General features: G+C 36.0%; 1 protein-coding gene across 3 annotated transcripts; it reads left to right on the top strand.

Moving 5' to 3' along the window:
• Positions 1-35: 35 nt before the first annotated feature.
• TRMT10A (tRNA methyltransferase 10A) lies at positions 36-26,875 on the top strand. Of its 3 annotated transcripts, none has more exons than XM_007115032.4 (8): positions 36-124; positions 5,722-5,918; positions 9,054-9,216; positions 20,200-20,271; positions 21,339-21,413; positions 23,532-23,681; positions 24,567-24,672; positions 25,875-26,875. In XM_007115032.4, the coding sequence occupies exons 2-8, from the start codon at positions 5,734-5,736 to the stop codon at positions 26,138-26,140; spliced, it is 1,017 nt and encodes a 338-aa protein (XP_007115094.2). In that variant the 5' UTR covers positions 36-124; positions 5,722-5,733; the 3' UTR covers positions 26,141-26,875. The 3 variants fall into 3 exon arrangements, with proteins under 3 accessions (XP_007115094.2, XP_007115092.2, XP_007115093.2); XM_007115030.4 differs by lacking the exon at positions 36-124 and adding an exon at positions 379-710; XM_007115031.4 differs by lacking the exon at positions 36-124 and adding an exon at positions 379-734.
• The last annotated feature ends 905 nt before the right edge of the window (positions 26,876-27,780 follow it).

Genomic DNA, 27,780 nt, shown 5'->3' with positions numbered 1-27,780 from the left:
GCGTAGCTACCGTGTCTGCCTCTGGGAGTTGAAGTTTCCGAAAGAGGACCTTCTGGAGTGGTAAAGACCACTACAAAAAGCTTTCTGTGCGGGCTCTCAGGTTCCCTGCCAACTCCTCCGTTCGGTAAGTCTCTTGGCATGGAGGCTATCGCTCGCCTACCCTTTGATATAATCCGAGCGCAAAAGAAGCGCGTGCCACTGCCGCCTTCCACTAGCAGTAGGGCTTCCGAGGGAGAGGGGAGTGGGACACTGGAAGCAGCAGCCGAGACCCAGCTTCCGAAGGAAGTGACGTCAGAGAGAGCGCGCCCCTTTGCCTTGCCAAGCAGATTTTTGATTCGTCGACTACAGTTTAATCCCGCCTCTGGAATGCGTCCGCCCTCGGGCGGCCTGTAGAGAAGAGTGGGGAGCGGCTCTGCCCACCAGCGTCTGGGCTGTAGCTGCCGACGTTTGCTTGGGGTAGCGATACGGCCCCTAGCATGTGAAGGGTGTGCGCTTCCCAAGAATGAAGGGAGAGGGAAATCTGGACTTTGAAGGGCTGGAAAACGAGTTGTGGTTCTGCCACTTGGTGGCTAGAGAGCGTGAGCAAGTCGATTCACCTCTTTAAACCTGCCTTACCTCAGTTTTCCAAAGAGGGCTGACGTCGCTGAGCGCTCTGAAATGTGGGGAGAGGCCAGGGCGAAGTTGCTGCAGGTGCTGTCAGCCCCACGGTGGTGAGCTGAGGACGATTTTAAGAAGTCCGTGGTGTTACTGGATTTCACTGAAATATTTTGTGTTAAAATTCGGGACTTTTTCTAGACATATAAAGAGAATAGCGACAGAAGACTTTCTCACTTTAGTTTTCTTTGTTTTAAATCTTGCCCCGTCTCCCCAGCCCGGCCCAGTCCTCTGCCTAAGGGCCTCATAGCTGAACCGAGCTATGCAGATTTGGCCAGCGCGTTTTAAAAAGGGTATTCTTTCTCTATCACCGTCAGGTCATTTAATTCCATTCTGCAGTTATTCCTACATTCATTTGGATCTTTCTGGAAGGGAGGCTGTGTCATAAATTATGAAGCCTTTAGCCCAATCAATAAAACCATGAAATGTATTTTATTTTATTATTTTTTAACTTTTGGCCGGTCACTCATTATGATGTATGTCCTCCTTGCCGGCAGTTGTGCTAAGAAGTGGGAATACAAGGACGATTGAAATACTGTTTTTTAATGTATTTATCCCATACCAAATTGCCTTAGTCATCCTTATCCAGTTGTTAATTTTATAAGACCATCAGATAACCTGGATCTGCAACTAAATGAAACATTTTTTAAAAATTCAATGCCCCGGTAAACTAAATTTCACGCAGTTATTTCTGTAATTGCTACAAAATTTGTTGAACGTGGTGAGTGAATGAAAATGAGCTGTATCACTGCATGTGAGGGAGGAATGCAAAACTCCATGGAGTTTATATTTTGCTTAACAGGTTAATCCAAACAAGCTAGTTCATAGTGAAATACTTATTGTATGTTGTAGGCAGTAGGAGTTGGTACGTATCTTTGTATGTAAAGTATGCTGCAAGCAATAATTTATAGGATCTCAGGCTAGCATCATTTTTGTTGTGCAATGTGCAATGTATAGCTTATTCAAAGCTTAAAAAAATTCTCTTACTACAGTGCATTTTCTTAATGGGGAATAACTTTAAAAATAGTGGTGATAATGATGTTGACTAGCTCATGAGCTTTCTTTGTATTTGATAGGCTGTTTAAAAACAGTATGCAATGATAAGCAAATTAGATTTAACTTAGACTTCTTAGGAAAGGCGCAAGCTCCCCCTGGTGTGCATGAGCTGTAAAACATTGCTATACTTTTCTAAAATTTTCACATGATAAAGCAAATCAACACTTGCAGTTTGGAACAGAGTAGAGAACTAGCAAAAAATGCCACTGATAACAGAAATATTCTCTCTTGGAATATTAATCACTGTTTCATGAAGAAAGCAATTTGTTTCCTTTGAATTTTAATTGTGCCTTTAAGTTTGCACATTTAGCTTAATGGGCAGGTTTAGCTTATGTTTTCTCCACTCTATATTTTGAATACATTCATTGCCCATTTTTATTAACGTACTATCTATGGAAAGGAAATAAAAGTGATTCTAGGGGTCACAATATATATTTTAATTTTTTCTTCTGATTTTTTCAGGCTTACTGTGTTTCTCCTGTCTCCTGTTCCTTACATTGAACGCTAACCTTATTTTCCAGATTAAAAAAAAAAATTAGTGAATGCACTCAAGGTTATACATTTACCCTCAGTTACCTTTTTGGCCTGTAGTTCTCTCATCCTGTTATTTGTATCTAAATGCTCAGACATACTATTTTTTCGTTCTATTTTTCTGTCTGTTCTGAGTTAGATTCTGAGGATGTCTTCTAATTCATCAATTACCTCTTGGACTCCAGGTAATCTGGAGTTTGTCTCATATGTTGAAATTTTTATATCTTCATTTCCTGGTTTCCAAATTGGTTCTTTTTTACAGATTCTTGTTTTCCTATTTTTATGCCTGCTTTTGTGTCCCAATTTCCTGTTTTGTTTTTATGGTTATTACTCTTCATGAGCTCTGAAAGATTTCAACCAAACTTATTTTAAAGTCATTTGCACATTGCTCTATTCAATTTTTATAGAGTGAATTTATCTCCTGCTTGTGGATTTAGCTGGGGTTTTTTTCCATCATTTCTGTCTTTTTGTAATTTTGCTTTGCAGACTCATCTTGAATAGAATTATAACTTTCCTCTCCAAACTACTGATTTTGTGGTTTCTCCCACCCATGAGCCTTTTCAGTGCTTCAGCCCACATCAGAGCTTATATATGTGGTTCAGAATTCTAATTATGTAACAATATAAGTTCATATGTCACCTCATGCTGGACCCAGGTTGTAGCCAAGAGGCTGTGTCTGTTTCCTTCACGTTTCCCCCAAGTAGTCAGTTTTGTATAAGCTATAGTCTATAATTTTACCTGTTTTCAGGCTTTTTTCATGGAAAGAGGAGCCCCACCCCTAACACTAGTTTAAGGGTTCATCTTAAACTGTCTCCCATCTTTCTCCCATCCTCTGTCTTGTATTATTCTTCTTCTCTTTACTTTAAAGCTAGGAAAACTTCTAGGTGCCTTTACACAGAAGACCCAGTTCTTAACCTGGATTTTGAGAGAGGCTGTACCTTTTTTGTTTCCCCTTTTAATATTTTATCTACTGTTGTCATATATTTCAGGATTGGGAGGCAGGGTGCATCAAAACATGAACTTTTGGCAATGATCTCTAGGAAGTCTGTCCCAATTTTTTCGGTGCAGAGGCATAAGAATAAAACTGGAGCTATTTTTTTCTCCTGATGTTTCAGTGACACAGGTCTTTTCAGAGCCCTCCAACAGCAGGGTTAAAGCAACACAGCTCTTTAACATTCTTTGGAAACCCTCATTTTCTAAATAAGACTTCGGATTTCTGGGAGATGGTAGAGTTAGATGTGGGTTGGAATCTTAGCTCCATCACTTCATTTGTCTATTCATTCTAGTATTTTGAGGACCTACTTTGTGTGACATTTGCTCTAGGTGCCTTGTTTCTTAGGAATTATTTAATAGCTTTCTAACTTTGGGCAAGTTATTTAACCTTTGTACCTCTTCCTTTGCAAAGTAGGTATATACTATCTACTTCATAGGGTTTTTATAAAGAGTAAATTAGATAATTTTTTTATTAAGCATAATAAGAATTAGTAAATGTTTGCTCTATTTTCATTACTTTAAAAAGTCCTTTGTAATATCATATTCACTCATTTGTTTATTCTACCAACGTATAATAAGCATCTACGAAGTGCCAAGCACTGTATTAGTATTGGCAATATAATGTTGGGCAAAATCAGACTTATTCCTTACCCAGTGGAGTTTCCAGTGTAGAGTCAAAGTTGAGTTGTCATTTCTAGGAGATGTTCTCCCAAAGGAGAACTGTTTGCTTGGTGGCATAAGGAAAACTTGTGAATTCTTACTTGTATTACTAAATGATTTTTTTCCCTCTTAGTAATTTTGTGACCTAATAAAATGCCAGGGCTTTTGCTCCCGCCCCTAAAGCACGCATCTTAAAATTTCTTGTCTTTCAGTCAAAATTCAGTAAACTTTCTGAGTTTGCTTTGGTTATCCCCATATGTCCTGTTGTATCATTGCACTTTTAAAGAAAGCAAGAACCATATAATAAAACTACTGCTCAAATTATGTTCTGCAAAGGTTTTTTCCTTCCATTATCTGAATTGTGGGGATTGTTCTTTTTTCTTTTAGATGTTAGCTTCTCTGCACAGACTTGTTAGCTATCTCTGTAGGAGGGAAGAATCATTTTTCTATAAGGCTAATAGAACATTTGCAAGCTTCATGCTTAGTCTTTGGTAGGGATAAATAACATACATTCTTAAGCTTTGATGTTAAGAATCAATTAAAGAGAAAAGATATCTCATATTTCTAGCCCTTTCCGTAATCTGAAAGCAAGTTCAGTTCTAGGCAATGGATATGAAGATGTGGCTGTTTAAATCCAAATAAAGATGTTTGAGTTGGCCCTAAGTATTCCACAGCTGATGACAGAGTCAGCTTACGTATTTTGTTTTTCAGCTGTGACTTAAGTGGAAAATTGACAATTACATATTTACAATGAAATATATTGGGGTGGGGGCAACCAAAGTTGTTCTCTGCACTGGCCAAAAGATAGAAATATATAGCATGTCTGTTGTCAAAACCCAATTGTTGAGGGTATGCCCAGATAGTGAAAGTAATATTTTTGTTGTATGGGCAGCATTAAAGACAAGTACCAAAAGGTGTCTTCCATCTCTTTTAAAAAAATAGTATTTTTTTTGGGCTTCCCTGGTGGCACAGTGGTTGAGAGTCCGCCTGCCGATGCAGGGGACACGGGTTCGTGCCCCAGTCTGAGAAGATCCCATATGCCACGGAGCAGCTAGGCCCGTGAGCCGTGGCCACTGAGCCTGCGTGTCCGGAGCCTGTGCTCCGCAACGGGAGAGGCCACAACAGTGAGAGGACCGTGTACCACAAAAAAAAAAAAAAAAAAAAAAAGTATATATTTTTTATAAAACTATATTTTCATTACATAAAATTTAGAAAATGCAGAAAGCCATGGGTGGGTCAGAATTAAAACGTGTGTATGTATTTTTTTAAAACAAAATTGGACATATGTATTGTTTTTTGCTTTGATTTTCTTATTTAACATAACCATTTCCCTTTATCATTAAATAATTTGGGGAAACATGATTTTTCTTGGCTGCTTAGTATTCCAAGCCAGTGTTATCGATGAACTTTATATTTAGTCCCCATTTGCTGACATTCAAGTAGTTTCTAATTTTTTATTGTTAAAAATAACAATAGTACATGTATCCTTTTGTATTAATCTTGTATGTATTTCTAATTAATTTACAGGAATTTATTCTCAGGAAATAAATTACTATGTGAAAGAGTATCACCATTTTAAAGCTCTTCAAACATTATAGGTCTGAGTAGTTTTCTGGAAAAATTGTGCCATGGCCACCAGTACTGTATGAAAATATCCCATTTCATCAAATGATCTTTGCCAGTAAATGACAATTGCCCAAATTTGCATTTTTATTTGTTACTAATATGGTTTAATTTTAATCACATCCTTCAGTCTTTTTTTTTTTTTTACTTTTTTTGTGTTTGTAAGTCATCTGTTCATGTCAAAGTTGCTTTTCAATTTTTCAGAGGCATCAAATAATGTCATCTGAAATATTGCCAGCATTTAGTGAGACTTCTAATGTTGAAAGAAAGCAAGACTTAAATGAAGACCAAGAGGAGAATCAGAAACCAGGATTAGGTGAAGGGTTTGAACCAATATCTAAACGGCAAATGAAGAAGCTAATGAAACAGAAACAATGGGAAGAACAAAGAGAACTCCGCAAGTATGTATCAAAATGCATGTATTCTACCCCTGTTCACAAGGGTGTATTCCAGTATACCCCTATTGGAATGTTGGACCTTGCACTAGCCCTTTGACACATTAAAAATAATTGTGTTAATTAAAATTTGGGCTCTATATATTGTTAGCTAACATTGTCAATTGGCTACTAAAACTGTATGTATTTTAAATTATTTTTTTAGCAGTGTTGATGAACTTACACCGTACACTTTTCTCACCCAGAACCTATTGTGAGTAGCAGCACAATTTCTAAAATAACTGATTTACAAAAGGGATATAGTTAGCATCCATGTCCTAGATATGGAACAAAAATAACCACCTCAGAAAGATCAAATTTGGGCCTAACATTGATTTTACTAGAAGAACTATTGCAGGTTTTGGTGAGAGAAGTTAGGCTGAAGCTGTCACTGTATAAAGACAAAATTTACTAGAAGAAAATAAATTATTGTTGATGCAGATGAGAGAAAAAAATATGACTTTTTTTTCACAAACAATTTTACTTTTTTTAAATGGGAATAGTTTTTAAAAAAAAAATTTTTATTGAGGTATAGTTAATTTACAATGTTGTGTTAGCTTCAGGTATACAGCAAAGTGATTCAGTTATATATATATGTATAAGTATATACATGTATATATATTCCTTTTCAGATTCTTTTCCATTATAGGTCATTAGAAGACATAGAATATAGTTCCCTATGCTATACAGTAGGTCCTTGTTTATTTTATACATAAGTAGTATGTATATGTTAATCCCAAACTCCTAATTTATCTCCCCACTCCCCTGCTATCCACTCTCATAACCATAAGTTTGTTTTCTATGTCTCTGAGTCTACTTCGGTTTGTAAATAAGTTCATTTATATCATTTTTTTAGATTCCACATATAACTTATATCATATTTGCCTTTCTCTGACTCACTTCACTTAATATCATAATCTCTAGGTCCATCCATATTGCTGCAAATGGCAATATTTCATTCTTGTTTATAGCTGAGTAATATTCCATTGTATATATATACCACATCTTCTTTATCCATTCATCTGTTGATGAACATTTAGGTTGCTTCTATGTCTTGGCTGTTGTAAATAGTGCTGCTATGAACACTGAGGTGCATGTATCTTTTCGAATTACAGTTTCCTCCAGATATGTGCTCAGGAATGGGATTGCTAGACCATATGGTAACTCTGTTTTTAGTTTTTTAAGGAACCTCCATACTGTTTTCCATAGTAGCTGCACCAATTTACATTCCCACCAACAGTGTAAGAGAGTTTCCTTTTCTCCACACCCTCTCCAGCATTTGTTTTTTGTAGACTTCTTAATGATGGCCATTCTGACTGGTGTAGGGTGATACCTCATTGTAGTTTTGATTTGCATTTCTCTAATAACTAGTGGTATTGAGCTTCTTTTCCTGTGCCTCTTGGCCATCTGTATGTCTTCTTTGGAGAAATGTCTATTTAGGTCTTCTGTCCATTTTTTGATTGGGTTGTTTGGTTTTTTTGATATTAAGCTGTATGAGCTTTTTGTTTATTTTGGAAATTAATCCCTTGTCAGTTGCAGTGTTTGAAAATATTTTTTTCCCACTCCATAAGTTGTCTTTTTATTTTGTTGATGGTTTCCTTTGCTGTGCAAAAGTTAGGTCCCATTTGTTTATTTTTGCTTTTATTTCCATTACTTGAGGAGATGAATCCAAAAAAATATTCCTTCTATTTATATCGAAGAGTGTTTTGCCTATATTTTCCTCTGGGAGTTTTATAGTATCTGGTCTTACATTTAGGTATTTAATCCATTTTGAATTTATTTTTGTATATGGTGTTAGAGAATGTTCTTATTTCATTCTTTTCCATGTAGCTGTCCAGTTTTCCCAGCACCACTTATTGAAGAGACTGTCTTTTCTCCATTGTATAGTCTTGCCATCTTTGTCATAGATTAGGTGACCATAGGTGCATGGGTTTATCTCTGGACTTTCTATCCTGTTCCATTAATCTATATTTTTGTTTTTGTGCCAGTACCATACTGTTTTCATGACTGTAGTTTTGTAGTATAGTCTGAAGTCAGGGAGGATGATCCCTCCAGCTTCATTCTTTTTTCTCAAGATCATTTTGGCTATTCAAGATCTTTTGTGTTTCCATACAAATTAAAACAAATTTTTTCTTTTGTCTAGAAAAAATTTTTTTTCTAGTTCTGTGAAAAATGCCATTGATAATTTGATAAGGATTGCACTGAATCTGTAGATTGCTTGGGTAGTATGGTCATTTTAACAATATTGATTCTTCCAATCCAAGAATGAGGTATCTTTGCATCTTTTTGTGTCATCTTCAGTTTCTTTCATCAGTGTCTTAGAGTTTTCAGAGTACAAGTCTTTTGCCTCCTTATGTAGGTTTATTCCTAGGTATTTTATTCTTTTTGATGAGATGGTAAATGGGATTGTTTCCTTAATTTCTCTTTCTGATATTTCATTCTTAGTGTATAGAAATGCAACAGATTTCTGTATATTAATTTTGTATCCTGCAACTTTACTGAATTCATTGTTGAGCTGTAGTAGTTTTCTGGTAGCACTTTAGGATTTTCTATGTATGTATACAGAATTATGTCATCTGCAAAGAGTGATAGTTTTACTTGTTCTTTTCCAATTTGGATTCCTTTTATTTCTTTTTCTTTCTGCCTGCTGTGGCTTGGACTTCCAAAACTATGTTGAATAAAAATTTTACTTTTTTTATACGGTTATAAATGTAACTCAAAAATCATGTAGGAGAAGAATGATAAAAGTAAAATTTATCATAACTCTGAAACTCAGTATTTTAAAAGTTTTGTAAGTACGTCTAACGTGCTACCAATAGTAAATAAAATTATTAGTATAGTTCGAATTTGTGTAAAAAGTACTATACTGTTTTTGTAAACTCATTTATTATGTAAAGCTTTTAGATAAGATTATATAAAATTGCTTATATCTGACAATTTTTGATCCATGGAAGTGGCAATTTTTAGTCTGCTAATTCATGGATTTGTTATGGTTTAGTCTGCTAATTTTAAAAAGTAATTGTTTCTTTGTCTATTTAGAAAAGTACTGTAAATGTATGAATATACAAATAATGAAAAGTTATTTTCAATTACTAATTTTAGACAAAAGCGGAAGGAAAAACGCAAGAGAAAGCAATTAGAGCGACAGTGTCAACTGGAATCAAACTCAGAAGGAAGTGACAGAAAACGTATTCGGAGAGATGTTGTTTACAGCCCACTCCGCCTTATCATTGACTGCAGTTTTGATAGCTTGATGGCATTAAAGGTATCATGAATCATTGTCAGAAAAATCCTGTAACTGAACTAGGCTGAATAATTTTTGCTTTAATATGTAATATGACTTTGATATAACTTTATGTACTAAAATGCATCTTTTTTTCTTTTTAATTGTGGTAAAATACATGTAATGTAAAATTTACCATCTTAACCATTTTTAAGTGGACAGTTCAGTAGTGCTAAGTACATTCATGTTGTTGTGCAGCCAGTCTCCAGAAGTCTTTTCATCTTGAAAAACTAAAACTCTGTCCCCACTGAATTAACAGCCATTTCCATTCCCCCTCCCTCAGCCCTTGGCACCACCATTCTACTTTCTGTCTCTATGAATTTGACCACTCTGTGTACCTTTTGTAAGTGGAATCCTACAGTATTTGTCCTTTTGTGACTGGTTTATTTCACTGAGCATTATGTCTTCAAGGTTCACCCACACTGTAGCGTGTGTCAGAATTCCTTTATGTTTTAAGGCAGAATAATATTCTAGTGTATGTATAGACCACGTTTTGTTTATTCATTCATCTGGTGTCGATCGACATTTGTGTTGCTTCCACCTCTTGGCTATTTTGTTCTTTTTTTGTGTTTTAAATTTATTTTACTGAAGTATAGTTGATTTACAGTGCTGTCTTAATTTCTGCTGGGAAGTAAAGTGACTCAGTTATACATTTATATATATTCTTTTTCATATTCTTTTCCATTATGGTTTATTACAGGATATTGAATATAGTTCCCTGTGCTGTACAGTAAGACCTTGTTGTTTACCTCCCAATCCATCTCTCCCCCACCCCTCCTCCCCTTTGGCAACCACAAGTCTGTTCTCTGTGTCTGTGAGTCTGTTTCTGTTTCGTGGATAAGTTCATTTATGTCATATTTTTAGATTCTACATGTAAGCGACATCATACAATATTTGTCTTTCTCTCTCTGACTCACTTCACTTAGTATGATCATCTCTAAGTCCATTCATGTTGCTGCAAATGGCATTATTTCATTCTTTTTTATGGCTGAGTAGTATTCCATTGTATAAATATACCACATCTTCTTTATCTGCTCACCTGTTGATGGACATTTAGGTTGCTTCCATGTCTTGGCTGTTGTAAACAGTGCTGCTATGAACATAGGGGTGCATGTTTTGTTTCGAATTATAGATTTCTCTGGATATATGCCCAGGAATGGGACTGCTGGATCATATGGCAACTCTATTTTTAGTTTTTTGAGGAACCTCCATACTGTTCTCCATAGTGGCTGTACCAATTTACATTCCCACCAACAGCGTAGGAGGGTTCCCTTTTCTCCACACCCTCTCCAGCATTTGTTATTTGTAGATTTTTTGATGATGGCCATTCTGACTGATGTGAGGTGATATCTCATTGTAGTTTTGATTTGCATTTCTCTAATAATTAGCGATATTGAGCATCTTTTCATGTGCTTTTTAGCCATCTGTATGTCTTTGGAGAAATGTCTGTTTAGGTCTTCTGCCCATTTTTTGATTGGGTTTTTTTTTTATATTAAGGTGTATGAGCTTTTTGTTTATTTTGGAAATTAAGCCCTGGTTGGTCGCATCATTTGCAAATATTTTCTCCCAGTCCATACATTGTATTTTCATTTTCTTCATGGCATCCTTTGCAGTGCAAAAGGTTATAAGTTTGATTAGGTCCCAATTGTTTATTTTCACTTTTATTTCTATTGCCTTGGGAGACTGACCTAAGAAAACATTGGTAGGATTTATGTCACAGAATGTTTTGCCTAGATTCTCTTCTAAGAGTTTTATGATGTCATGTTTTGTATTTAAGTCTCTAAGACATTTTGAGTTTATTTTTGTGTATGGTGTGAGTGTGTGTTCTAACTTCACTGATTTACATGCATCTGTACAACTTTCCCAACACCAGTTGGTGAAAATACTTTGTTTTCTCATTGTATATTTTTGCCTCCTTTGTTGAAGATTAATTGATCATAGGTGTGTGGGTTTATTTCTAGGCTCTATTCTGTTCCAGTGACCCATATGTCTGTTTTTGTGCCAGTACCACACTGTTTTGATTACTGTAGTTTTGTAGTATTGTCTGAAGTCTGGGAGGGTTATGCTTCCAGTTTTTTTCTTTTCCTCAGGAATGCTTTGCAAATTCTGGGTCTTTTATGGTTCCATATAAATTTTAGGATTATTTGTTCTAGTTCTGTGAAAAATATCATGGGTGATTTGCTGGGAACACATTAAGTCTGTAGATTGCTTTGGGTAGTATGGCCATTTTAACAATATTAATTCTTCCAATCCAAGAGCATGGGATATCTTTCCATTTCTTTGAATCATCTTCAGTTTCCTTAGTTTCCTTTATTGATGTTTTATAGTTCTCAGCATATAAGTTTTTTACTTCCTTGGTCAGGTTTATTCCTAAGTACTTTTTTTTGGATGCAATTTTATTTTTATTTTTTAATTTTTTTAATTTTTTATTTAATTTATTTATTTATTTTTTTTTTTGCGGTACGTGGGCCTCTCACTGCTGTGGCCTCTCCCGTTGCGGAGCACAGGCTCCAGACGCGCAGGCTCAGCGGCCACGGCTCACAGGCCCAGCCACTCTGTGGCATGTGGGATCTTCCCAGACCGGGGCACGAACCCGTGTCCCCTGCATTGGCAGGCGAACTCTCAACCACTGCGCCACCAGGGAAGCCCCGGATGCAATTTTAAAAGGGATTCTTTTTTTTACATTCCCTTTCTGAAATTTATGGTTAGTGTAAAGAAATGCAACTGATTTCTGTATGTTAATCTTGTATCCTGCTACCTTGCTGAATTCATTTATCAGTTCTAGTAGTTTTTGTGTGGAGTCCTTAGGGTTTTCTATATATAGTATCATGTCATCTGAATATAATGACAATTTTACTTCTTCCTTTCCAATGTGGATACCTTTTATTTTTTTTCTTGTCTGATTGCTGTGGCTAGGATTTCCAATACTATGTTGAATAGAAGTGATGAGAGTGGGCATCCTTGTCTTCTTCCAGTTTATAGCAGGAAGGCTTTCAGCTTTTCACCAGTGAGTATTATACTGGCTGTGGGTTTGTCATAAATAGCTTTTATTATGTTGAAATATGTTCCCTCTATACTCACTTTCGTAAGAGTTTTTATCATGAATGGATGTTGAATTTTATCAAATGCTTTTTCTGCATCTATTGAGATATCATGTGGTTTTTGTCTTCTCTTTTGTTGGTGTGGTGTATCATATTGATTGATTTGCATATGTTGAACCATCCTTGTGACCCTGGGATGAATCCCACTTGGTTATGGTGTATGATCTTTTTTATGTGTTCTTGGATTCAGTTTGCTAATATTTTGTTAAGAATTGTTGTATCTATTTTCATCAGAGATATTGGCCTGTAATTTTCTTTTTTGTTATGGTTTGTCTAGTTTGGGTATGAGGGTGAAAATGGCTTCATAGCGTGTCTTTGGGAATGCTCCCTCCTCTTCAGGCTTTTGAAAGAGTTTGAGAAGGATTGATATAAGTTCTTCCTTGTATGTTTGGTTGTTATTTAAGTCTAACTGTTCTATTTTATCATTTACGATATCTGTTGCCTTACTGATTTTCTGTCTAGAAGATCTGTCCATTGCTGTGGGGTGTTAATGTCTCCTACTATTACTGTTTTCCCATCAGTTTCTCCCTTAATGTCCATTAGTATTTATTTTATGTATTTGGGTGCTCCTATGTTGGGTGCATATATGTTGAGGAGTGTAATATCATCTTCTTGTATTGATTCTCTCATCATTGTATAGTGTCCTTCTTTATCTTTCTTTATGGCCTTTGTTTTTTTTGTTTTTTTTTTTGTGGTATGCGGGCCTCCCTCTGCTGTGGCCTCTCCCGCTGCGGAGCACAGGCTCCGGACGCGCAGGCTCAGCGGCCATGGCTCACGGGCCCAGCCGCTCCACGGCATGTGGGATCCTCCCAGACCAGGGCGCGAACCCGGTTCCCCTGCATCGGCAGGCGGACGCGCAACCACTGCTATGGCCTTTGTTTTAAAGTCTATTTTGTCTGATATGAGTATTGCAACCCCTGCTTTCTTGTCATTTCCATTTGCATGAAATATCTTTTTCCATCCCCTCACGTTCAGTCTTTGTGTGTCCTTTGCCCTAAAGTGGGTCTCTTGTACGCAGTATATTGTAGGCGCTTGCTTTTTTATCCATTCTGTTACTCTAGGTCTTTTGATTGGAGCACATTGATATTTAAGGTAATTATTGATAGGTATGTATTTATTGCCATTTTAAACCTTGTTTTCCACTTGATTTTGTATTTCTTCTTTATTTTTCCTTTTTGTATTTCCTTTTGTGATGTGATGATTTTTTTTGTATTATGCTTGTGTTCTTTTTGTTTTCTTGTGAATCTGTTGTATGTTTTTGATTCGTGGTTACCCTGTTTTTCAAGTATATTAACCCCTTCCTATATCTACTGCCTTTAAACTGGTAGTCATATAGGCTAAAACACATTCAAAAAAAAAAAAAAACCTACATTTTGTTACTCTCTTCCCCCACATTTTATGATTTCGATGTCCTCTTACATATTCATGTTCATCCTTTTGCTGTTCATTGTGGTTATCTTGCTTTCACAGAAATTTTTTCTTTCTTTTTTTTTTTTAATCTGTATACTCGCTTATTTAAGTGATTTACTTTCCAATTGTGATTTTCTCTTTCGTATAGATTCTTACTTCTCTATTTAGATAAGACCTTTTAATATTTCTTTTAGGATATGTTTAGTATTGCTTTTTTCTTTTTTTTTTGTTTTTTAACATCTTTATTGGAGTATAACTGTTTTACAATAGTGTGTTAGTTTCTCCTTTACAACAAAGTGAATCAGTTATACACCCTCTCGTGGTCACAAAGCACAGAGGTGATCTCCCTGTGCTATGCGGCAGCTTCCCACTAGCTATCTAATTTACATTTGGTAGTGCATATATGTCCCTGCCACTCTCTCACTTCGTCACAGCTTACCCTTCCCCCTCCCCATGTCCTCAAGTCCATGCTCTAGTAGGTCTGTGTTTTATTCCTGTCCTACCACTAATCTCTTCATGACATTTTTTTTTCTTAGATTCCATATATATGTGTTAGCATACGGTATTTGTTTTTCTCCTTCTGACTTACTTCACTCTGTATGACAGACTCCAGGTCTATCTACCTCATTACAAATAACTCAGTTTCATTTCTTTTTATGGCTGAGTAATATTCCATTGTATATATGTGCCACATCTTCTTTATCCATTCATCTGTTGATGGACACTTAGGTTGCTTCCATGTCCTGGCTATTGTAAATAGAGCTGCAATGAACATTGTGGTATATGACTCTTTTTGAATTATGGTTTTCTCAGGGTATATGCCCAGTAGTGGGATTGCGGGGTCGTATGGTAGTTCTATTTGTAGTTTTTTAAGGAACCTCCATACTGTTCTCCATAGTGGCTGTATCAATTTACATTCCCACCAGCAGTAGTATTGCTTTTTTCTTTTAGTTTTTGCTTGTCTGAGAAATTCTTTATCTCTCCTTCTATTCTAAATGATAATCTTGCTGGGTAGAGTATCCTAGGTTGCAGACTTTTCCCTTTCAGGACTTTGAATGTATCTTGCCATTCCCTTCTGGCCTGGAACATATCTGTAGAGAAATCAGCTGATACCCTAATGGGGAGTTCCCTTGTAATTAACTCTTTGTTTTTCTCTTGCTGCCTTTAGAATACTCTCTTTATCTTTTACTTTTGCCATTTTTTAATTATAATACGTCTTGGTGTAAGTCTGTTTGGGTTCTTCTTTTTTGGGACACTCTGTGCTTCCTGTACCTGTATAACTGTTTACTTCTTTAGGTTTGGGGAGTTTTCAGCCATAATTCCTTCAAATATATTTTCGATTCCCTTTTCTCTTTCTTCTCCTTCTGGGATCCCTATTATGTGTAGATTGGCATGCTTTATATTACCCCCTACATCTTATATTGCTTTAATTTTTTTCACTTGGCTTTCTGTTTGCTGTTCTGATTGCATGATTTCCATTAGTCTGTCTTACATACCACTTATTTGTTCTTCTGCATTATTCAATTTGCTGTTCATTGACTTTAGCTCAGCTTTTGTCTCAGGAAATGAGTTTTCTAATTTTTCTTGTCTCCTGTTTATATTTTCTAGTTCCTTTTCCTGGTAATCTGCATTTCTGTCAATAGCCTTTCTTACTTCCTTCAGTATTTTCATTATCTCCTTTTTGAACTTGATGTCTATTAGACTAAAGGAGTCTGTTTCATTGTCTTTGACTGGCAATCTCTTGATCTTTTCATTGGGAGTGGTTCCTGTTTTCTTCATTTTACTTATAGTTCTCTTACTCTATGAGTTTAGGAGAAACAATTATTTCCTAAATAGTTGGAGATATTTTTATGTGGGAATGTCCCTGTGTAGCCTGCATGGGTTTAATATTTTTGGTGAGACAGCTGTTTTTTGTATGGATGCCTGCCGTTGTCTCCTTGATAGGGGGTGTGACTGGGGTTGTGGTGGCCAGAGCCTGCACTGAATATTGAGCAGGGCCTCCTCTTTGCTCTGTGGTTGTCACAGCCCTATTGGAGGCAAGGTCTGTTCCCCAGTTGTTGGAGTAGAAGCCCCCAGATCCATTTCTGAGCTGTAGTGTGAGGTAAGCAGTATTAGAGCACTCCCACTGGGAGAAGAGCCACTGAGTATTCCTCTGCCAGAGCTGTCCGCTGAGAAGTGTGCTCTGTCGTGTCATCTGTCACCCGTGTGCAGGCTCACAAAGTACACTTGTTGGCACTGCCCTCAGCCTCACCTCAACCATGGGAATGCAGGCAATTGGCCCTGTTGTTCCTCAGGTGCTGGGTTCAGATCCACTGAAGTCAGGTACCAGGACCGCAGTAGTTGCACACCTGGACCTGCCGTGGGAGGTATGGATGGAGCCCAGACCCCAGCCCAACTCCATATGCACACACCCACAAAGCCCACAGCTGCTAAGGCCAGACCCGCCCCAGCCATGGGAGCACCTGTAGCCCACTTGGATGTTCCGCAGGCAGAGTTTACAAAGCTGGCAGCAGTGGCCTAAACCCACAGATCGCACAGCCGCAGGGAGAGGGCTCAGATATCAGCCCTGCTTCCTAAGTCACACGGCCCCTGGGGATCAGCTCTGATTTCAGCCCCGCCTCTGTGTGTGGGTAACTCGCTGGCACTTGCGTGCTCCCAGAGTTCGTAGAGGCAGCACTGAGCCTACTGAGAACTCACTGAGAAAGAGGCAGCTTTGGCAGGCACTGCCCCTTAACAGTGGGGTTTCAGTGGCAACAGCACACCTGCTGTGAGTGCGACAAGAGTGAGGCTGCTATAGCGGGCCCTGCCCTTCCCTTTGTGTACCCCTTAACAATGGTGCTTCACTTCTGTGGCAGGCCCGGGCCACAGTCCAGCCCCTTCAGGCTGTCTCCGTGCAGCCAACCCCAGTCCTCTCCCTGGGTCTGTCCTCTGAAGCCCGAGCTTTAGCACCCAGCCACCGTACACAAAAGCAAAAGCACATCTCAGACTGGGGAGTGCAGGGAGGTGGCAGGGACCATTTGTGCAGGTCTCCGTCTGTTCTGCCTGCTGCAAACCAGCTGCTGCACTCTCCTCCGAGCCTCTGAAGCTCCCTTTCTGTCCCAGCTGATCTCCCTGCCAGTGAAGGGGCTTCCCAGGGTGCAGGAACCTTTCCTCTTTTACTGTTCCCACCCAGGGGCTCAAGTCTTGTCCCGATTCCTTTTTTTTCTTTCATCCTACCCAGTTACATGGAGATCTTTCCTGCAGTTTTGGGTGTCTGAGATCTGCTGGTGTTCAGCAGGTATTCTGTGAGAGTTGTTCCACATGTAGACGTATTTTTGATGTATTTATGGGAGGAGGTGAGCTCTATGTCCTTCTATTCCGCGATCTTGATTGGAGCCCTCTAAAATGCATTTTTTTAAAAATTTTTGTTGGAGTAGTTGATTTATAATTTTGTGTTAGTTTTGGGTGTACAGCAAAGTAAATCAGTTATACATATACATACATCCACTTTTTCAGATTCTTTTCCCATATAAGCCATTACACAGTATTGACTAGAGTTCTCTGTGCGATACAGTAGATCCTTATTAGTTATCTATTTTATGTATAGTAGTGTGTATATGTCAATCCCAGTCTCCCAATCATACATTGTTTTTTTCAGTAGATTGGTTATAGAAGTGCTAGAATAGAATCATTTGCTCATCTACCCATCACAAGTTGTCTCATTCACTTCTCTATTTTTTTTCAAATTATTTTCCTTATTCAAACTCCAACTCACTGCGGTTTTATAACTAAAGTTTTCTCCTCTAAGCAGAGTTAGCCTCAGCTTATTTTCACTATTTTATGTATAGTAGTGTGTATATGTCAGTCTCAGTCTTCCAATTTATCCCTCCCCCACCTTACCCTCTGGTAACCATAAGTTTGTTTTCTACATCTGTAACTCTATTTATGTTTTGTAGATAAGTTCATTTGTACCCTTTTTTTAGATTCCACATATAAGCGATATCATATGATATTTTTCTCTGTCTGACTTACTTCACTCAGTATGACAAACTCTAGGTGCATCCATGTTGCTGCAAATGGCATTATTTTATTCTTTTTTATGGCTCAGTATTATTTTATTGTATATATGTACCGCATCTTCTTTATTCATTCCTCTGTCAGTGGACATTTAGGTTTCTTCCATGTCCTGGCTATTGTAAATAGTGCTGCAATGAACATTGGGGTGCATGTATCTTTTTGAATTATGGTTTTCTCCAGATATATGCCCAGGAATGGGATTGCTGGACCATATGGTAGCTCTATTTTTAGTTCTTTAAGGAACCTCCATACTGTTCTCCATAGTGGCTATACCAGTTTACATTCCCACCAACAGTGCAGGAGGACTCCCTTTTCTCCACATCCTCTCCAGGATGTATTGTTTGTAGATTTTTTAATGATGGCCATTCTGACTGGTGTAAGGTGATACCTCAGTATAGTTTTGACTTGAATTCCTCTAATAATTAGTGATGTTGAGCATCTCTTCACATGCTTTTTAGTCATCTGTATGTCTTTGGAGAAATATCTATTTAGGTCTTCTTCCCAGTTTTTTGATTGGGTTGTTTGTTTTTCTGATATTGAGCTTCATGAGCTGTTTATATATATGAGAGATTAATCCCTTGTCAGTTGCTTCATTTGCAAATATTTTCTCCCATTCTGAGGGTTGTCTTTTCATTTTGTTTATGGTTTCCTTTGCTGTGCAAAAGCTTTGAAGTTTAATTAAACTTAAAAGGTTAAGTTTTAATTAAACTTTAAGCTTAATTAAACTTAAAAAGGTCCCATTTGGACTTCCTTGGTGGTCCTGGTCCAGTGGTTCAGACTCCACACTTCCAATGCAGGGGGGCGTGGGTTTGATCCCTGATTGGGGAACTAAGATCCCATGTGCATGGCCCAAAAAAAAAAAAACTGAAAAGAAAAACAAAAATTTGTTTGATTTTTGGTTTTATTTTCATTACTCTAGGAGGTGGATTGAAAAAGATCTTGCTGCGATTTATGTCAAAGAGTGTTCTGCCTATGTTTTCCTCTAAGAGTTTTATAGTCTCCAGCCTTACATTTAGGTCTTTAATCCATTTTGAGTTTATTTTTGTATATGGTGTTAGGGCGTGTTCTAATTTTATTCTTTTACATATAGCTGTCCAGTTTTCCCAGCACCACTTATTAAAGAGACTGTCTTTTCTCCCTTGTATATTCTTGCCTCCTTTAGGTGACCATAAGTGCATGGGTTTATCTCTGGACTTTTTATCCTTTTCCATTGATCTATATTTCTGTTTTTGTGCCAGTACCATACTGTTTTCATGACTGTAGCTTTGTAGTATAGTCTGAAGTCAGGGAGCCTGATTCCTCCAGCTACGTTTTTCTTTCTCAAGATTGCTTTGGCTACTCTTGTCTTTTGTGTTTCCATACAAATTTTAAAATTTTTTGTTCTAATTCTGTGAAAAATGCCACTGGTAATTTGGTAGAGATTGCATTGAATCTGTAGATTGCTTTAGGTACTATAGTAATTTTGACAATATTAACTCTTCCAATCCAAGAACATGGAATATCTTAGATCTCTCTCCATATGTTTGATTTCTTTCATCAGTATCTTACAGTTTTCTGAGTACAGGCCTTTTGCGTCTTTAGGTAGGTTTATTCCTAAGTATTTTTATTCTTTTTGATGTGATGGTAAATGGGATTGCTTCCTTGATTTCTCTTTCTGATCTTCTGTTGTTAGTGTGCAGGAATGTGTACTCCACCCAGCAAAGCTCTCATTCGTATTAGATGGAGAAATCAAAAGCTTTATACACAAGCAAAAGCTAAGGGAATTCAGCACCACCAAACCAGCTTTAAAATGCATCCTGAATTAAGTTTCTCAATATCTGTGACCCTAAATTAAAGTAGCTAATAAGTTGTTTTTATTTATATGTATATGTATAGACAGAGGGAAAGACAGATACTATAATATATTATGAAACTCAGTAACTGCATATTACTCATAAAGAGCTGTGGGGAGTTTGTTATTTATCCTAATCAAAAGGAAGAAAATAAGAAATATGATTGGCTTAATAGAATTATTTCTTATTTAATAGTTTGAGAAACCTGGTTGTTTAAACAATGCTACTAAAAGGAATACATTTATAACCTTTGGTAGTTATAAAAATTGTAATAGCATGACTATACGAGAGTTCTTTTTTTCTTTTGTTGTCTCTTAAGAAGAGTGAAAGTTTTCCTGAACTTGCATTTTAAGTGGCTACAAAATGTGAAATAGAGTATTGACTTATGGTAATTATTTTATTAGTATGTAAGAAAACTGAATGGAAATTATCAGAAAGGACTTGTATTTCAAAAGAAAGAATGTCCCTATCTAGTCATCCCTTCTGCTTATTCTATTCCACTCGGATTGTGGAATGGCCATAGATAATTTTGAAAATATTGCTTTAAAAATTGCACTCTTTTATAGGACATTAAGAAACTTCATAAGCAGATTCAACGATGTTATGCAGAAAATCGACGAGCACTGCATCCTGTGCAGGTATGTTTGGGGAATTTAAAACAAACTTCCAGTTTCCTTTTATATCTTCCTTCGGAAAAGGCATAGATAATCCTCGTTGCTTTTACAAGAAAGAGTCTTACAGGTAATCTTTCTTAGAGAACAAAATGCCTATTTGTAAAAATGTTTTATTTTTCTACAAAAATAAAATATTTTAAACATTTTTTCACATCATTCTCAAACACATTGTGCCCATTCATCATTAGTCTTGTACACACTGACCTGTTCATTGCTGTGTAGTTGAACATCTTCATTAAAGGACTTATGCATATTTTCATACCAGTTTCTCAGCTCTCAATTCCTTCCTTTCTGGAGAATGGGGTAACTGCCCCTGGCTGATATGTGCCATTGTGTCTGTTGGCTAGATTTTTTCTACTTAAAGGATATTGAGTCACTAATAATTTTGAAAGGTACTTTATTAGCTAGAATGAGGAAGTGATTTGTGAGACTAGTTGGCTGCTCTTAAGAGTAGGGTCATTTTTCTTACTGAATTTATTTGAATTCTAGGTGACCTAAAAATTAATTCTGGCTCACTGATGTTAAAAACCAGAAAATCTTAATATACTTTTGGTTAGACATTTTCTTCTTATCAAGTGAGAGTAATATTATATTTTTACATTCTATATTCTTCTCACCCTTGATTAGATTTGAAATAGGTTTCAGGGTTTAGAGTCAAAGCAAAATTATGAAGATTTTGGACTGGTAAAAAATAACTGTAGTGGCAAAAGAAGGGGAAGGGAAACTTCACATGGAAGCAGGAAGTTTATAGTAAAGTGATCATTAAACAAGAGGCAGATTATAACTGCTTAGAAAACAGGATGAAAATGTAGATGGAATGCAGAAGTTAGTGGGATAGGAGATACACAAAAATACACGTCGCTTGTACCACAAATTTATTCTTGCATGTTTAAAGCATGCCATAAATTTATTTTTTTCCAGAATGAAAATATTTTGTTTCATTGATAATCAGATGAGTGTTTGAGGGAATAAAATATTGACTTTAATAGTCATTTGCTCTCTCTTTCTATACCTGCCAATCTCTTTATCAGTTTTACTTGACAAGCCATGGAGGCCAGTTGAAAAAGAACATGGATGAAAATGACAAAGGATGGGTCAACTGGAAGGTAACTAAAATAGATTAACTCTCACATAATTCAAGGTATTTTTATGCTTAAAGGTCTACATTTTTTACCTAAGTTCTACACAATGCCAATAAATATAAGAGTCAGCAGCTACAAACCCTGCGTATCACTGTACCTAAGTTTACCAGTGGGAGAAGCTAAGAGCCTTGAGATATAGTCTGTACTTGCTTTCATGAAATCTCACTTGCTATTTTACTGCCACCTTTAAAACTTATTTTTTAAAAAAGGAAAAAATTTAAAGGTCTGTATGCAGTCTCTACCTAGCAAACTGGCTATACATTATTTATGAGTGAAGTCACTCTAAAATTTGGAAATGTACTTGCATTCTCTTTTTTCTAAATCTGTGCTATACCATATGGTGTCCACTTCCACATGTGGCTATTGAACTCTTGAAATGTGACTGGTCTGAGTTGAGATGTGCTATAAATGTCAAATAGACATTGCATTTCAAAGACTTAGTACAAAAAAAAAAAGAGAGAATGTAAAATATCTCCTTAAAATTTAAAAAAAACCCACAGTTATTATAAGTTGAAATAACATTTCAGGTATATTGTGTTGAATACAGTGTATTATTAAAATTAATTTCATCTGTTTCTTTTCACTTTTTTTTAATGTGGCTATTAGAAGATTTCAAATTATATATGTGGCTCACATTTTTTTTCTATTGGACTAAACTACTCTCAGTCATTTGCAAAGATGACTAATAGATTGGCTTTAGTACCAGTCCCTAAGGAACCTTAACCCTATTCTACTCAGAGAAGTAGTGGGTTATTCCTATACTTTTTTCCTTTCTCCAAGCCAGTTCTCACCGTGACAGACTTTCCCTGTCTCACTCACTAAAATGACTGCATTTATTTTATTAATAGTCCATAGTATAAAACATTTTCAAAGGTTTTTTAAGTTTTAAAGTATAATATATTTACCAAGTTTTATGTTCATGCCTATTTTCCTAAGAAATAATGTAATAAGTTAGAATAGGCATACTTTCAGTTATTTTGTGGCTTGTTAAATTTATTATTTCATACCACCAGTTTTCCAGAGAGATGTGAGTTCGCTGTTCTCTAATTATGCACATTCCTCTTGAGGTCCTTATTAAGCATAGGGATCAAGTTTATAATATACCATTTTCCAGAAAAATGGCTGTTTATTAATCAATAAGGTATATATCTTAGGTGAGAGGTCTCCCGCTTCATTTTTGATTTCCACAAAAATTATTGAGAAATGCCATCTGAGCCTGGCGATGCATCTTCCTTTATTCTTTTGGTGCAATTTGCAAAATTCTGACTGCCAACTGTTGTTCAGTCTTGTACCTCTGACCTGACAGTTTTGGTGAAGAAGATTTCAAATGTGTATCTTTGTGGAAGCAGATGCATGGAATTTATTAAATCTGTAAGCCCTTTCCTTTAGATGATTCATGTACATGGAGAAGGAAGTAATTGGAGAAGGCATTCTTTGGCTGGAGAACAATGTGAGCAGATACATGACAAAAGGGCTTCCCTGGTGGCGCAGTGGTTGAGAGTCCGCCTGCCGATGCAGGGGACACGGGTTCGTGCCCCGGTCCGGGAAGATCCCACATGCCGCGGAGCAGCTGGGCTCGTGAGCCATGGCCGCTGAGCCTGCGCGTCCAGAGCCTGTGCTCCGCAACGGGAGAGGCCACAACAGTGAGAGGCCCGCGTACCACAAAAAAAAAAACATGACAAAAATGCATTTGTTTTGTTGGAACAGAGAAAGATAGGTTAGTGCTATATTCAGGAAAGAATTACTAAGTTAAGGAGTTTGAATTTTATTCTACAGATAAAGATAAAACATGAGAGTAGTGTTTTCAGAAAATGAGTGCACCATCCGTGTGTGGAAGTAAATTGGAGAGATCTGAGGCTAGAGACAGGGAAATAACATCAGGAGCCTACTTAAATAATTGAGATGTGAGGTGAAAAGATGTTGGAGTAGTAGATTCTAAATAAATAATACATTGTTAAAATATTCTTTCAAACTTCCTTTCATATATTTTTTGGATGGGTTTGTCTAGGGAAAAGAAAATAATATTTTTAGCCAATTTTCACAAAATCCTATTAATAACATCTTTCCCCTTGTGTTTTAAAGGATATCCACATCAAACCAGAGCACTATAGTGAATTCATACAGAAAGAAGACCTGATTTATCTTACATCAGATTCACCTAATGTACTAAAGGAATTAGATGAATCAAAGGCCTATGTGATTGGAGGATTAGTAGATCACAACCATCACAAGGTACTATTAAGTTTTTATTTTTGCTTTTGCTCATACTTAAAATTGATATATCAGTTTTCTTGATAGTAATATCAATTTTCTTGCTAGTAAATACTGATAGTTGATGCTTGAGTGCCTACAATATTTCAGTCACCTTTCTAGCCAGGCAAAGCATTTTGCATATATTAGTTTGCTTTATCCTCACTGCAACCCAGTGAGGTCAGTGCTATAAAAATTTAAAAAATAAAACATGCAAACTATTGGTTGAGAAGTTTAGCTCTTCTTCCTCCTTCACTCTGTCTTTTTGTTCTTTCAGTCCTGATTAGACCCAGGCTTTAAGGATTTTAATTTTGAGAAGAGAGAAAATTTATATTCAGCATTCTTTTAATTGACAGAAAGGGAAAAATAAAATTTATAGGCAGTTGAACATTTTTTTCAATTCAGGTTTTTATTTAATTTGTGTTTGCCATTTGTGCCTCTCAGTGTTATGTAATTGAAATGTAGTTTTATCTTTTAAATTCACGGGAAGAATGATGATGCTTCTCTAGGAATTCAGTTTGTGTACTTAAAGAGAGAAAGGCAGTGTGGAGTGATGAGAAGCTGTTTGAGTCAGGAGGCAGGAGCCAGGTTTTTCCTTTGGTTCTGCCACTGAGGAACTTTGTGATGGGACAGAGAGCATGTCTTTGGTTTCCTCATTTGTAAATTGGTTAAGACAAATGCCAGAAACATTCTAACTATACTTATTGTCAAGAGAATGTTTCCAAATTAGTGGTTAAACGTACACACACACTTTTTCAGATTATATTCTCTGAACTAAAGTCTTTCCTAAAAATTATTTATTCTTTCATAGACTTTAAGTTTAAATAATGTAATGTTCTAGCCCAAGTTACAGTGTCTTTGTTTTAGGGACTCACATATAAGCAAGCATCAGAACATGGAATTGATCATGCACAGCTCCCCCTTGGAAATTTTGTGAAGATGAATAGTAGAAAAGTTTTGGCAATTAATCATGGTAAGCTATAAGGGGATAAACTGAAAATGTACCTGAGAGAACACTGTGAAAAATAACATTACATTTACATTTTGGACAAGTAGAAAATATACACCTTTGGAAAACACACAATTTGGGGTACAAAATTATAAAATGTAATCATTTATGATTTGTTTGAATAATACATGCATAATTTAGAAAATTTTGAAAATGTACAAAAGTATAAAGAAAAATAGGTGTAATTTCACTATGCAGAAATACTTTGTAGAAACTTTTTGGTGTGTTTTCTTCCAGTTCTTTTCCTATGCATATATAATATTATTTATTACATAATTGGATTCTTACTCTATTGCATAAAATGTTATAAATCTGGGGTGTTTCCCCCCATTTATTATTATATTTATTGAATCATTGTTAGTGGCTATGTAATTTTCCATCATCTAAATACACAATAATGTAACCATATTCTCCTGTTGTTGATATTTTTTTTCTTTTTACTATTGTAAATATCATTGTAACAGACATCCTCAGACTTAATTAAGTCTTTGCCTGGAGTTTTGCTTTTTAAAATTTTTTTAGTAGAGATTTTTGTTAGTACACAACTACTAATTGGGCTTTTAAAATTTCTCTATAGCAGGCTCTAGGGAGTTATAGAAACAAACTTATTGATTCAAGGAATGAACTTCTTCTAAGACTTTTGCTAAATTAGTGGAAATTACTTTTCTATCATAAAGTAATCCCGATTTCCCCCCAGCAGTGTATTAAAGGGAAAGGACATTGGAGACAGTATTTTTTAAAAAAAGCAGGCAAGACACTCCCCAGAGTGAGTGGCACTGTATAGGAAAGATAGAAGAAATTTAGGTTAACGCTAACCCTTTTTTTCTTCTAGTTTTATGTTAGCACATAAAGGATAAAGAAGTGGAAGGAACAAAGAATAGGAAGGAAACAAAAAAGGTCCTCTGTCTATTATAATTGACAACAGATAATGGTAAACCTCTGAGTGCTTAAGAACTGAAATGAGAAAAAGCTACAAAAGAGGTGGTAGCAGCCTTGAGAGCCTTAGGCATACTGGCTCTGACAGCTAATACAGCAGAAAGAAGTAATAAGAACAAAGTAGTTATTAGGACATACTAGCACTCTTAACACAAAAGCAGTGTGTTTTAAAGCATGCACCATTGTGATGGACTAGATTAAGAAACACATGGAGTTTGTCTTCGTTGCAGTGTTTGAGATTATTCTGGAATACCTAGAAACAAGAGACTGGCAAGAAGCATTTTTCACTATCTTACCCCAAAGAAAAGGAGCTGTTCCCACAGACAAAGCCTGTGAAAGTTCTTCACATGACAAGAAGTTCGCCAGAGTTGAAGGTGGATTGAACAGTGATTCCAGTGAGGAGGAAAATAGAAATGAACTAGATTCACCACATAAGGAAGAAAAGCAGGATAAAGAAAATAGCACTGAATCTACAGTGAACTCTATACTACACTAATGTCATTTTTTTTTAAGTTTAAGGAAAATTAGGAGAAAATGAATATAGAATTTCATAGAATACTTCATAGAATATTTGAAATGGAAGAAACTTTAATTTTCTCTTATTTCTGTTATGAATTTTTTAAACTTTCTTTTTTTAGAACTAAGTGATAAAAAGCACTAAAAAAGCATTTTTTTGTTTTTGCATAAGATTTAAATGTATAATTTAAAAAATAATTTTCTAAGCCTCAAATAAGCATTTCTTGAGAATTTTACCTTATTAGTAAACCTTCATTCTCTTTTATTTACAAGATTGTATTCTTCAGAATGTGCCTTCTGACCTTTCAGTTTTATTATTATATGTTTATATCAATGTCTTTCTGATTTATTGCCTATTTATTTATGGAGGCAGATATCCTAAAACTCGTTTAAGTCTACCAAAATGTTCTGTATGGGTGGTTACCTTCTATTTGCAGCTTTTATATTCAATTTAGTTACTTCAAAGGAATATAGTGATTTTAGGAATAAGCACTGGATTAAGAAACTCAAGAATTGATTTCTTTTGGACTACGGAGCCCATCTCTGTTCTTCCTTTGTAATGCCTTTGTGGTTCTAAAGCAATCAATCACTGAAGAGTTAAGACTCTCTTTAATATATTTTCTTAATTTCAATAATGGTAAATTATTTCAATTACAAAATTTAATTTTTTAGGCTATATTATTTTAAAAGGCTGTTGAAGGATCAATTTTGTCATTACCCAAATTTAAAAAGAAACAGTTCTTTAAAAGAAAACAAAAACATAGCTCTTAGTAGCTATTCTTTTCCTTTCATATGTATATGTAGTTCTTTACAATAAAATATGTTGGTTCTTAAGCAAATAAAGTTAACTTTATATGTGCATCTGTCTACTATCCTATAATAATATTCAAGCTAATGTAAATGTATGTTTCTATAAATAATATAAGCATATATGAAAATATGCATGTAATTATATATACATCTATTTGTCCATATCATGTATGATTCTGTTATTAATCAATGATAATAGGATTGAGTTGCCATACATCTGTTTTATTTGTGTGAATGAGTGTGCTGAAAATCACTAAGGAATTTAAATTTCATAAAGTGCAAAAATCCATAACTCAACATCTGTATGAGGGCATTGGCAAGGGAAGATGGGGCTTGAAAGAGATATTTTAGTTCCTACCAGTAAATTAGAGCAATTACGTTTAAAGTCATTATTCTCTGTCACAGCTAAAGTAACATTTCAGAAGCCTTTTCTGAGTTTGCATAAATTAAGTTTCTATTCTTTTTACTCATTGGCATCTCAAATTATATATACTTGGTAGAAAGTTCATTGAATTTAACATTGGTGTTCAGTCTCTTACGTTGCTTTATTCTTAGTGATCTATTATAGTTATCCATCTGAGGTCTGTGAGCAATGTATGTAAACAAAGAAAAGCCCCCGCAATGGTAGAAGAACAAAGCTTAATGTCTTAAGTTGTATTTTTCAAAGTTCCAGGTTTTTCTGAGTAAATCTAGTTGGTGGCATGGAACATTATGCCTTTTCCTTAAATTACTCCACATGGAATAAGGCACAGTTTAATATTGAAAGGTGGAGAAAGATCATTACAAGCACTACATAGTTTAATTTTCACC

This window comes from Physeter macrocephalus, chromosome 7, assembly GCF_002837175.3.
Source record: "Physeter macrocephalus isolate SW-GA chromosome 7, ASM283717v5, whole genome shotgun sequence".
Taxonomy (NCBI): domain Eukaryota; kingdom Metazoa; phylum Chordata; class Mammalia; order Artiodactyla; family Physeteridae; genus Physeter; species Physeter macrocephalus.
Note: the sequence above shows the minus strand (reverse complement) of the source record. Positions and strands in the feature narration are given on the sequence as shown.